The sequence below is a fragment of the Ochlerotatus camptorhynchus genome, unplaced genomic scaffold (assembly GCF_037179485.1).
Source record: "Ochlerotatus camptorhynchus isolate MF236.1 unplaced genomic scaffold, CSIRO-AGI_Acam_v1.1 ptg000291l, whole genome shotgun sequence".
Taxonomy (NCBI): Eukaryota; Metazoa; Arthropoda; class Insecta; order Diptera; family Culicidae; genus Ochlerotatus; species Ochlerotatus camptorhynchus.
In genome coordinates this window covers 2,471,783-2,483,965 of record NW_027040780.1, presented here as the reverse complement: position 1 = coordinate 2,483,965, position 12,183 = coordinate 2,471,783, and the positions used below count along the sequence as shown (strand labels likewise).

The following is a 12,183-nucleotide window of genomic DNA, read 5'->3' as shown; positions in this document are numbered from 1 at the left end:
ACAGCAATCTTCCAAATTACGCGGCGGGTGGTACCGTCCACCGGTATCCAGATGTATCCAGATCGGTCCATGGTCCATGGCATGATGTCCATTAACTTTTGGATGAAAAATCATCCATTTTGAGCCGTCGGATACTGGTACTACCTGAGGTTTTGGAAGTGTTTTTTGTTTGGGCTCTACCACAACTGGTTCCGAGTATCCAGACGTGGCCAGATCTACCTATCGGTCCATGGCATGATGTCTTTTTACTTCTGTATGAAAAATCATCAATTTTGAACCGTCGGACGGTACCAGTACATAAGGTTTAGGAAATGTCCTTTTTGAGCCCTACCAGAACTAGTTCCGGGTATCCGAATGTGGCCAGATCTACCTATCGGTTCATGGCATGATGTCTTTTTACTTCTGGATGAAAAATCATAAATTTTGAGCCGTCGGACGGTACCAGTACATAAGGTTTAGGAAATGTCCTTTTTGAGCCCTACCAGAACTAGTTCCGGGTATCCGGATGTGGCCAGATTTACCTTTTGGCCACGGCATGTCTGTTTACTTCTGGACGAAAATTAATAAATTTTGAGCCGTTGGACGGTGCCAGTAAATGAGGTTTAGGACATGTCCTTTTTGAGCCCTACCGGAACCGGTTCAGGGTATCCACAAGTGACCACATTCATCTTTTGGTTCATGGCATGATGCTATTTACTTCTGGATGAAAAGTTATAAATTTTGAGCCGCCTGACGATACCAGTACATGTAATTTCGGAAATGTCCTTTTTGTGCCCTACCGGAACCGGTTCAGGGTATCCACAAGTGACCACATTCACCTTTTGGTTCATGGCATGATTTCTATTTATTTCTAGATGAAAAATCATATATATTGAGTCGTCGGACGGTACCAGTACATGTTTGGAAGTGTGCTTTTGTACCCCATAGGAACCGGTGCCAGGTAGCCTAAATGGCCAAATTGGTGAAATCCTGGAAAGGATGCCATTTTATGATCCTTTATCTTTCATTCTAGGCCAATAGATCAAGAATCGGTTCAAAAATGGGTTTTTGGAAGTGAATTTCAGTCTGGGTCTTTTTTGACCCTAATGCACAATGAGTCACTTTTTTTGTAGCGTCACTCCTAGAGCTCTCTAAGAGCATCTTTTGGCATCAAAATGTTTGTTTCCGAAAATTAGGGAAAGTCAGGAAATTTCAGGTCTCTATCATATTTCGTTTCAAAATTACAGCTTTTTTAAAGTGACGCCGGGTCAAAAAAGACCCTAATGCACTAGGAAAGAAAGCCATCAGAGAAGTTGGGTTCATTACTATATGAAACCGTAATAGCTTCGACGATGGTGTATGGCTCGGAAGCCACGGTTCTTACGAAGCGGTCTAGGAAATCTTTAAGAAGGTACCAAAAGCAAATCTACGGTCAAATTAAATCACTGTGTCAGGTGGAGGATAACTCGTCTTCAAAAGATGGTCCCAGATCGATAACAAAGTGGTTCCGGATTCTTTAGCTAAGGTATTGGGGACACATTATAAGAAGATCTGAGATTCATTTGCTCAAGCTGGCTGAGGAGTATTGATTACCACACAAAAAGATAGGTAGACCTGCTTTTACTTGGTGGGATACGATTGCTCAGAGTATGTGGAGATTTGTGAACATACAAGTTGAGGAATGGTACGAATCAGCAGACGACAACGAAAAACTGAATACGAAACTCAAAGAAATATACAATTTTCCCGAATCTGAAACAGATGACGAATGATGATACACCTCTATCTAACACCAGAATATAAAACTCAACAGCATATTCACTATCTTTCGGAGAGTGCATCGCTAAGATGTTGGATAACAACTCTTTCTGCATGATGGGTTTGACATTTTTGCTCCACAGTGTTCGGATGGTCCCGGGTCGGGTCCTGATCGGCCTCCCGGGGTTTGGACTCGTTTAGTGGGGGACTGGCTTGGCGCAGGCCGTTGAAGGATTGTATGGGGGTAACTGTGGGGTATCCGGACTTCTTGTTCATTGCCTTCTGGCCTTTTCCGTGCTACACTGTTCAAAAGTTCTGTAACTGTTCTTGTGGAGAATTTCCTCAGCTACGACTTTGCATAATATAGGTATTGATAGTCTTGTGGCATGGGGCTGCTGTTTTGTGGGCGACACTGTGTTCTGCAGTGTGACATAGTAGCCATGATTTTGTGCTCTATTCTACGCGCCTGAAACACAAGTGTTGCCTGCTGGACAGTTTATTGAGCATAATCATGAGGCGTTAGTTGCTTGGATCATTAATAGCTTTTGATGCTTACATTCTATCGAAAAGTGGTCTTACACAGAGTTGTGGCTGAGAAAGTTTGCTTCAGGCTCAGTTATCGTTTTTGAAGCGGAGCGATACGGTAAATTGATGGATGGATATGAGCAGAATGTTTGGTTTTCCCGTAGTACACTGGAACCTCCATTTACGAACCAAAACGGGGGTTCGTAAATCGAATTTGTGCGTAAAAAAAAGCCTCGTTATTTGGGGTTTACTTCGTAAAAAGAAAACTCGTTATTTGGGATTTACTTCGTAAAAAGAGGTTTTTGAAAATATTGTCAAATACTCCACAATATGGGTATTTTTGGAATCAGGGTGACGTGTATGACCTGGAAATCAATGTCTGACGCCATTTTGAAATCCAAAATGGCGACTTCTGGTTACAGCAAAATTTGGAAATTCTGCCAAATACCCCATAATATGGGTATTTTTGGAATCGGAGTGACGTGTAGGGACCGGAAATAGATTTTTTTTTTTTCCTTTGGTTTGTTTTTTTCCGTCGATCTTGTTTTCCGTGCTGAGCACCAATGCTACCGACGTGCCAGGAAGGCACCTCCCACACCTGGACCCTACCTATCGACCCATCAATTCATGAACCGGGGACCAACGGCTTTACTTCCCATCCGAAGGAAGGCGTGATCAGAGATGTTATGCCTCAGAACATCCCGGCGGCGCCGACTGGGATTGAACCCAGGCCTTCTGGGGTGACCGGAAATAGATGTCTGACACCATTTTGAAATCCAAGATGGTGGCTTCCGGTAACGTTAAAACTTGGAAATTCTGTCAAATACCTCACAATATGGATATTTTTGGAATCGGAGTAACGTGTAGGGACCGGAAATCAATGTCTGATGCAATTTTTAAATCCAAGATGGTGGCTTCCGGTTACAGAAAAACTTGGAAATTCTGCCAAATACCCCACAATATGGATATTTTTGGAATCGTAGTGATGTCTAGGGACCGGAAATTGATGTGTGACTTAATTTTGAAATCCAATATGGTGGCTTCCGGTTACAGGACAACATGGAAATTCGGTCAAATACCACCCCACAATATGAGTATTTTTGGAATCGGAGTGACGTGTAGGGACTGGAAATCGGTGTCTGACGCCATTTTAAAATCCAAGATGGCGGCTTCCGGTTACAGGAAAACTTCGAAATTCTGTCAAATACCCCACAATATGGGTATCTTAAGAATCGGTGTGACGTGTAGGGACCAGAAATCGATGTCTGACACCATTTTGAAATCCAAGATGGCGGCTTACGGTTACAGGAAAACAGAAAAATACCGTTAAATACACAACAATATGGATATTTTTGGAATCGGGCTGACCTGTGAGAACCGTGAATCCATGTCTGACGTCATTTTGAAATCCAAAATGGTGACATCCGGTTACAGAAACACTGGAAAACCCATATTTGACACCATTTTGAAATTAAATACGGCGACTTCCCGTTACATAAAAACATAAAAATGATTAATTAATTAATTAATTTAGCTTTATTTAGGAGGCTTTCAGCCTTAGGCTGGTTCGCCTCCGACTAAAAATGATGTTAAATAACCTATAATATGGGTATCTTAAGAATCGGGGTGATGTGGTGGTATTTGACAATTTTTCTGTAACCGTAAGCCACCATCTTGGATTTCGAAATGGCGTCTGACATTAATTTTCGGTTCTTACACGTCACTCCACTTCCAAAAAATACCCATATTGTGGGGTATATGACAGAATTTCCAAGCTTTTCTGTAACCGGAAGCCGCCATCTTGGATTTCAAAATGACGTCAGACATCGATTTCCGGTCCCTAAACGACACTCCGATTCCAAAAATACCCGTATTGTGGGGTATTTGGCAGAATTTCCAAGTTTTTATGTAACCGGAAGTCACCATCTTGGATTTAACAATGGCGTCAGACATTGATTTCCGGTTCATAAACGTCACTCTGTTTCCGAAAATACCCATATTGTGGAGTATATGAGAGAATTTCCAAGTTTTTATGTAACCGGAAGCCACCATCTTGGATTTCAAAATGGCGTCCGATATCGATTTATGGTCTCTACACGTCACTCCGATTCCAAAAATACCCATATTGTGGGGTATTTGGCAGAATTTGCAAGTTTTTATGTAACCGGAAGTCACCATCTGGGATTTCTAAATGGCGTTAGACATTGATTTCCGGTCCCTACACGTCACTCCGATTCCAAAAATACCCATATTGTGGGGTATTTGACAGAATTTCCATGTTTTCCTGTAACCTGAAGTCACCATCTTGGATTTCTAAATGGCGTTAGACACCGATTTCCGGTCCCTACACGTCACTCCAATTCCAAAAAATACCCATATTGTGGGGTATTTGACAGAATTTCCATGTTTTCCTGTAACCAGAAGCCGCCATCTTGGATTTAAAAATGGCGTCACACACCGATTTCCGGTCCCTACACGTCACTCAGATTCCAACAAGACCCATATTGTGGGGTATTTCACAGTATATCCCAGTTTCCCAAAATCACAAAAAAAAACTCGTTATTTGGGATTTACTTCGTAAAAAGAGGGACGTAAATTGAATACTGCGTAAAAAAAGACTTCGTAAACGGAGGTTTCAGTGTAATTTCCATATAGACTTTGGACGGTTTGTGCCGTGTCTTTTTCTTACCGGATGGGTTCGGGTGTTGGGGGCCCGATTTGAGGCCGTTTGAGCGATGTAGAGTGGAAGTGTTGGATTTTGCATCAGTCCAATGGGAACTAAGAGAGTAGGTTTTTCCCATTAAGTAGGTTCGTCTGGCATACGTCAGGTTGCGTTAATTGGCTGAGAGGCCTTTGATGATTCGAGCAGATGTTTAATATTTTGTGGACAAAATTTAAACGTTGGTTCCAGTCGTTAGGGCTGCTGGGAAGATTACCAAAATTACTTCTATTCGGGTCAATGTTAATGCTCGTCTGCCAAACAACGATCTTGTCAACGTATAATAAGCTTATTAATAGAAATGAGTGTTAACCGATTCTAAACTTTATATAACCTTACCCAAAACTCACCTTTAAAATACTATACTAGTTTGTAATGTGTTTTAAGTAGGCAGCATGTATAAGAATAGTTAATAATAATTTCCAGAAATTACAAATGATTCAAATTAGTTTCGATGGACTCTTGATAGGACGGCCTTTAATCATATGTTTATATGTTGGATTTTCAATCTTTTTAATAACAAGCCTCAAATTTAATGCACTCAAGTAACATCTAGTATTAGACCATTTTCTATAGGAGCTTACATATTGATATTAGCAAAATTTATGTTTAAGTACCACCTTCTTTTCTAGGTGAAATTCTTCTCTGCACATGATTACAATCCATCTCACATCACATTAAATCTTATTTATTATAAAATCCAACGGCATCGTTAAAATAAGTTGATAAATAGCATTTTGAAATCATCACCATCATTCACTCTCACATTGACTCCACATAAACAAACCATCAATCATGGTTACACTGTATTTTAGTTTTTGCAAACTTTCTAATTATGTTTATTATGATATTGATCAATGCTAATACTAATTTTATCTTTTGGAATTATTTTAATTATAATTTTTGTATGCAGTATAACTCAATAATTTCTCTTCAATATCATCTACCGTTCAACACTACATCGACCAAATTGAATTTGAAATCGGTTGACTATTTTTACAGAACATTGCAGTTTAAATACCACTCTTATTTTAGGACAGCCATCCAGGTCTCAACCCATCAAGTCTATTTATCTACTTGGTTTTGTTGGTTTGAAAGTTACACTATTGTAGAAGTATGCAAATCTTATCAAATTTGTTGTAGTATAATTTCTATCTTTCAGATTACTGCCGATCGCGATGGAATCTTGAAGACACTTCAACGAGAGTTCTGCGATGCCATCTACCATCTGGAATCTGTTTACTTTATTTGTTTCCATTTTAATAATGATTTATTGTTGAAATTTGTAATTGATTATGATTTGAGGTGTAAAGACATAGAGGTTTTGTGCCTACGGGAAAAGAGGTAGTTACATTATTTTCACTCCCTCAATTCCTTCCTATTAATCAACTACATATGTGACAATGATGGTGAGTTCACCATGTTATATCTTCATTTTATTCCCGCAAACATTTTCAACATTTAAAAAAAAAGTCAACATTTGTGAGCAAAACTGACTGGGTGTATCCTATGGCTTACCTTCCCTACTAATTCCTGAATTCCCGAGACATTTATGACGGAGTTCTCTGCATCTCTCTTAAGTAAATGTTGGACTAACATACCTTTCCTATCCCTACCATTGGTAAGGACGTGGTCAGGACAATCCTTAACTGTTGGAGTGGGATATGTCTTTATCTATGAGATAGTGATTATTTTCTACTTACTATCTGTCCAGTAATAGATATCCGTCTTGCTCTTAATAGTTTTGAATTCGTACCACCGTATACGATATTTTGCAACTTGTTCGATGCTTATGCTAAAAAACATGAGTGAGGTCCTTATAGTTGATAAGTTCTACACGCAATGTATTACATTGAGCTAGTTGCATTTCCTATCATCCTCCGCAGAAAATACCGCAGAGAATACCGCAGAGAATACCGCAGAGAATGATATAAGTTGGTCATTCAGAAGATGCAATGATTTTTATCTTTTTTTTTATTTAATCAAATATATTATATTAACAATATGGTCCACTCTTTCGCTAAGCTGGCGAACCGCTTTTTAGCGATTAAAGCACCTCTGTGGCCAAAAAGGCTACCAATGTATTTGTTCATCTTCACGAGGGGTAAACCCAATGAAAATTTGTTAAATATTTTAAATGAATGTATTTCAGCAAATTATTTTATTTGTTGACAACAGTGACATGTCAGACAAATCTTAAGTAATGTGCACAATGTAATTAAAGAAAATAATTTGACTCTTACTTTTGTAATAAGTGCTATATTCGCACCCCTCGATTGTAATTGAATGATTGTTGCTGACCTGTTTTCAACGCTAGATGGTGCGTGAAGAAATATTTTGCGGGTCGCCATTGCAATATTTGGGAAAGGCATGAATGGATCATATTGTTAATATGATATATTTGATTTCATGTTCTGTCTACTCTTTTGACTAAACCACCAAGCTTTTTTATTTAAAACACTGTAGAACGACGCACACATTTGCTTAAATTCTCTCCAAATCCGGTTCAGCATAAAATGCAAGCGAACTCCAATTATCGCACTATGAGTGATTCTTATCGCTTTTAGCTATTCCGAAGTATGGAGAAAGCACAGGTCTGTTCATCGCAACGTTCATAGTTCGAGTTTAGTTGGCACCCTTTTTTTTTTCGTCATATTCATTTACCGACATTTTTCGGTCTCCAATTTTCTTGTATTGGACCATAGCTCGGTATATGTCATCCTCCATTCATGTGGTCTCCCCTAACATCCTGTAATGATGAATCCCACATCATTGTAAGCAAATCTTACATCCTCCGGTTGGGTGCATATATCTTCTTTTTAGTTATTTGAAATAGACCGGCATAATGTACGAGAAAGATGTAAAAAAAATTATTTGAAACAACTTTGCTACAGGGACCAATTTTCCATCTCTAATGTTTCACGCTTTATACTGATTTTTAATAAGTAACATAGGGTGACCCCTCAAAAATCGGTTTTTAAACACTAAGTGTGTATACATTGATTTCCCGTTAAAGGTATGTGTGATTATCGAATCTTGAATGTGGAGATTCGACTTGAATGAGACTGACAAATTGAATAATGGTTGTGAAGATGTTGAGTAAACGCTCTCCAAAACAATTGTACTAGCTTCTGCTTGTTACTGTATCTGTAGCTTTGTTTCAGCTACTCTATAGCACAACGCTGGAAAAGTTGGCTTATAAAGCTGGGAACCCAGTTACTTTCTGCGCATCTATATTTTTCAGTACTTAAAAGAACCTTGTCCGGGGCCAGTCTTCATTGGCATTATTAAACGCAGATTATAGATACGCGAACTACCGCATGCCTATCGACATCGTTGCTCGTGATTCGCTTTCTGCGCTCAACCTGATTTTAAGTGATTATAAAATTTTATCAAAATGTTCACGGTTTGTTTCACTGCTATATCGTATTTTTCACGAGTGCTTCTTGTACAACGATCATATACAACAAAATATTCCTGTCTGCAACATTTTCGATAAATCAAAATAAATGGCAAACGAAGGGAAGAGGTATATTTCATAAGATGTAAAAGTTCCGGATTTAAATCCTGCTACAGATATTCCAAGAAAGGTTTGAGGGAGTAATTTTGCTCCTCCGTTTTTGACAACATAAGAAGGAAGAAAGGAGACAAACAAGTCAAAAGTAGGTAAAGGTAATTTTGCCACTGGGTACTTTTTTCTTACCGTGTAGGTCACTCAGCGCATTAGTAACCTACGCTTTTAGAAATTTCTCCGTACGAATGAGTAGACGTTACTCACTCTCTGAGTAAGATACGTTTTCAGTGTATCACTTACTTACTTAGTAAACGATCAGTGTACTAAAAATAATCGGTTATCGAATTAGCGGTGTAAGCACACTCAAGTTTAGCGAAACTAACTGGTTCGCTAATTTGTAGTTTAAAAAAATAGCTGAATTTCTAATCCGCTAACACCACTGCTGAAGTCAACAAATTTCGAATGATGTATGGTCCAAAACATTGGAACGTTCCACGGTAACGCAATGATAGCTTTCAAGTGTAAAATGGGTTCACTCTAATAAAGCCAATCCGTGTGAATATCGAAAAAAATGATGCTTTTATAAGCTTTTGTCCTATCCTCCTCCAGCGGATGGTATGCGCTATAAAAAGCTCGTGACCGTGGACTTTGCGTGGTGTGTGCGTTATAACGAGAAAGATCAGTTGAAGCTTTGAAAACACATGTTCCACAGAATTTGTCTAGATAAGTTTAAATGGTGATGTAAATATGATAGATTGTGACACATACTTAACAATCTGTTCTTGTAACTTCTTCTTCTTTATCGCATTTCAAGCTTAATGCTTATCGCATTTTAGCTTATTGCGTGCTCTCAACTTAGTGTTCTAGATATACTTCCACAGTTAATAAATGAGAGCTTTCGCTGCCTGTACCATTTGTGCATTAGTATAATTGTGTGGCAAGTTCAATCATATTATATGCCCAGGGAAGTCGGGAATCGAACCCAACCACCTCCAGCATGGTCTTGCTTTGTAGCTGCGCCTTTATGGCCTGAGCTAAGGAAGGCCCCTAGTAACTTGCAAGGGTTCTTGTAACTTACAAGTACAAAATATCATCATATCATCAAATGATTTCATAATTCTGAAAAAAAATTTAGAGCACAATGAGCCGAAGCAACCCTGTATGGCACACACATGCGCCAGCTTGAAATCAAAAGGCAAAACCCTAGCACCAGAGACTGATGAAGCTGGTGTTACCGAAAGATGCAACACCAACGACACAATTGTGATGATAAATTGCGATGGTTTTGGCGAAACTGATCCAAATTATCACAATTATCGATCACCTCAAACCTGCTATAAATATTCTCGGATCATCGATATCCATCATCAGTCAGCTCACGGTATCCGATCAGTTTCATCAATAGAAAAAAAATCAATCCGTTGATCTAAAATGTACAAGGTAGGAAAGCGAAGCAAACCAATAAATTAAAATGAAATTTTCTTCAAGTTGTTCTCGTTTGTTTTGATTGTTTTGCAGATCATCCTAGCCGTTACCTGTTTGGCTGCTCTTGCCGCGGCCCTGCCATACAAGCAAGTGGCTGCACCGGAATATTACGATCACAAGGACACCCATTACCCCGCAGAGTACAAGTTCGAATATGGAGTTAATGATGGCCACACCGGCGACCACAAGACCCAATGGGAGCATCGCGACGGTGACCACGTGAAGGGACAGTACACCCTGAATGAAGCCAATGGTGGTCATCGCGTTGTTGATTACGAATCCGATGCCCATGGAGGAATCCAGATCCAGGTTAAGTCAGTTAGCGGACATGGACCAGCTCCAAAGGTTCATCAACCAGCTCACTACGTGCCGGCCCCGATCGATCATCACTATGGAGGTGATAGCTATACCAGCTCGAAGAATTACCAGTACTAAGTTTAATGTGAAGTAGAACTTATAACAACTAATTTAGTGATAGCTAGCCATTGAATAAAGAGAAAACAATTTTTTTTTACAACATACATGCTGATTTCTGAGTTCATCTATTAGGGAAGAGATCAAATAACCCTTCTCTCTCTCCACGCTAGGGATAGAGCCGGCATTGAGTTAATTATGCATTTAGGTAAATCAAAATCGGACAATTAAGTTTTTTTTTCTTGATTTGTTTTTCGTCAATCTTGTTTTTCGTGCTGAGCACCAATGCTACCGACGCCAAGGAGGCAGCTCCCACATCTATCGACCCATCAACTCATGAACCGGGGACCAACGGCTTTACTTCGCTTCCGAAGGAAGACGTGATCAGAGATGTTATGCCTCAGAACATCCTGGCGGCGTCGACTGGGATTGAACCCATGCCTGCTGGGGTGAGAGGGAATCACGCTTACCAATACACCACCAGCGCCGCTTAGACAATTAAAATGGGAGCAGTAACGAATATCTGTGATAGTGAAGCGTGTCGTATCATCATCGTGCCGACCCACCAACACCAACCATCACCACCGGATAGCAGCGTGGACCAACACCAACGCACCACGTGATAGTAGCGTTTCCCCACACACGCTTTGTGCCGGTGTAGTTAAGTAGCGAATAAGTTTTATTGCCCCTTTGTTTTCGTTTCCCTCTTTTCCCATCCCACGCAAATATTTTTTTTTCTTTTTTGTTTCTCGTTTTCTTGTCACTGTGTGTTCCTTGTGTGTAGTTGTTTTTTTTTTTATCTATTGCGGTGGCAGTTGCCCCGCAATGGATGGTAATAGTGATGGCGGGAGGAATACCCTTCCTGTCCCTCCCACTGAAGACGAACTGTCCGACGTGGAAACGACAGCCACGGTGGCGAAGTACACCGGAACCATCCCGAAGCGGTCCAGGCGAAAACGAGCACCAGAGCCCATACCGCCTACCCCCTCTCCCCCTACCTTGCCTAATCCCTTTACTCCCACACCACCAAAACCGTCTCCCCCTACTCCGCCTTACCCCGCCAAGAAAACAAAAACTGCCCCCCGCCATAAGGCATACCCAGACGCCTCGACAGGCCCATGGGTTGTTTGGTCCCGGCCCAAGCAAAAACCGCTTAACGTTAATCAGATCGAAAAAGATCTATTTAAACGTTTCTCGTCCGTGACCGACATTTTGAAGCTGAGGCCAGGCAAACTGCGCGTCACTGTTGGTAACCGCAAGCAGGCGAATGAGATCGTTGCCTGCGAGCTTTTTACGTTGGAGTACCGCGTTTACATTCCCAGTCGTAACGTGGAAATCGAAAGAGTGGTCACCGAAGCGAGTTTGACCTGCGATGACTTCTTGAAGAGGGCGGTTTGTGTCTTCAAGAACCCCGTTCTTCCAGAAGTCAAGATTCTTGACTGCACCCAAATGCAGTCAGCATCCCTCGACAGGACAAAAAAAAATCTACTCGCTGAGATTACGTCCGAATTGGGAGGATTCGACTTCCTGTGCGGTTGATTGTACCAAGGGTGATGAAGTGCACCAAGTGCAAACAATTAGGCCACACCGCCGCCTTCTGCGGCAACAAGCCACGATGCGATCAGTGCGACGAGAAGCATGCGGAGGGTGCTCCTCCCAAATTTGTTTATTGTTTGGCACCTCCACATCCTCTCGCAGATTGCCCGAAGTATAAACAGCAAGGAAAAAAAACTTGAACGGTCTCTGAAGGCGTGCTCTCAGCGTTGCTTTGCGGAGACTTTCAATCCTC

At 40.7% G+C, this 12,183-nt stretch overlaps 1 protein-coding gene across 1 annotated transcript; it reads left to right on the top strand.

Moving 5' to 3' along the window:
- The first annotated feature begins 9,926 nt into the window (after positions 1-9,926).
- On the top strand, positions 9,927-10,415 carry LOC135706820 (cuticle protein 7-like). Its single transcript, XM_065228488.1, has 2 exons — positions 9,927-9,935; positions 10,014-10,415. Exons 1-2 carry the CDS (start codon positions 9,927-9,929, stop codon positions 10,413-10,415), a joined length of 411 nt encoding a protein of 136 aa, XP_065084560.1.
- Positions 10,416-12,183: the final 1,768 nt, after the last annotated feature.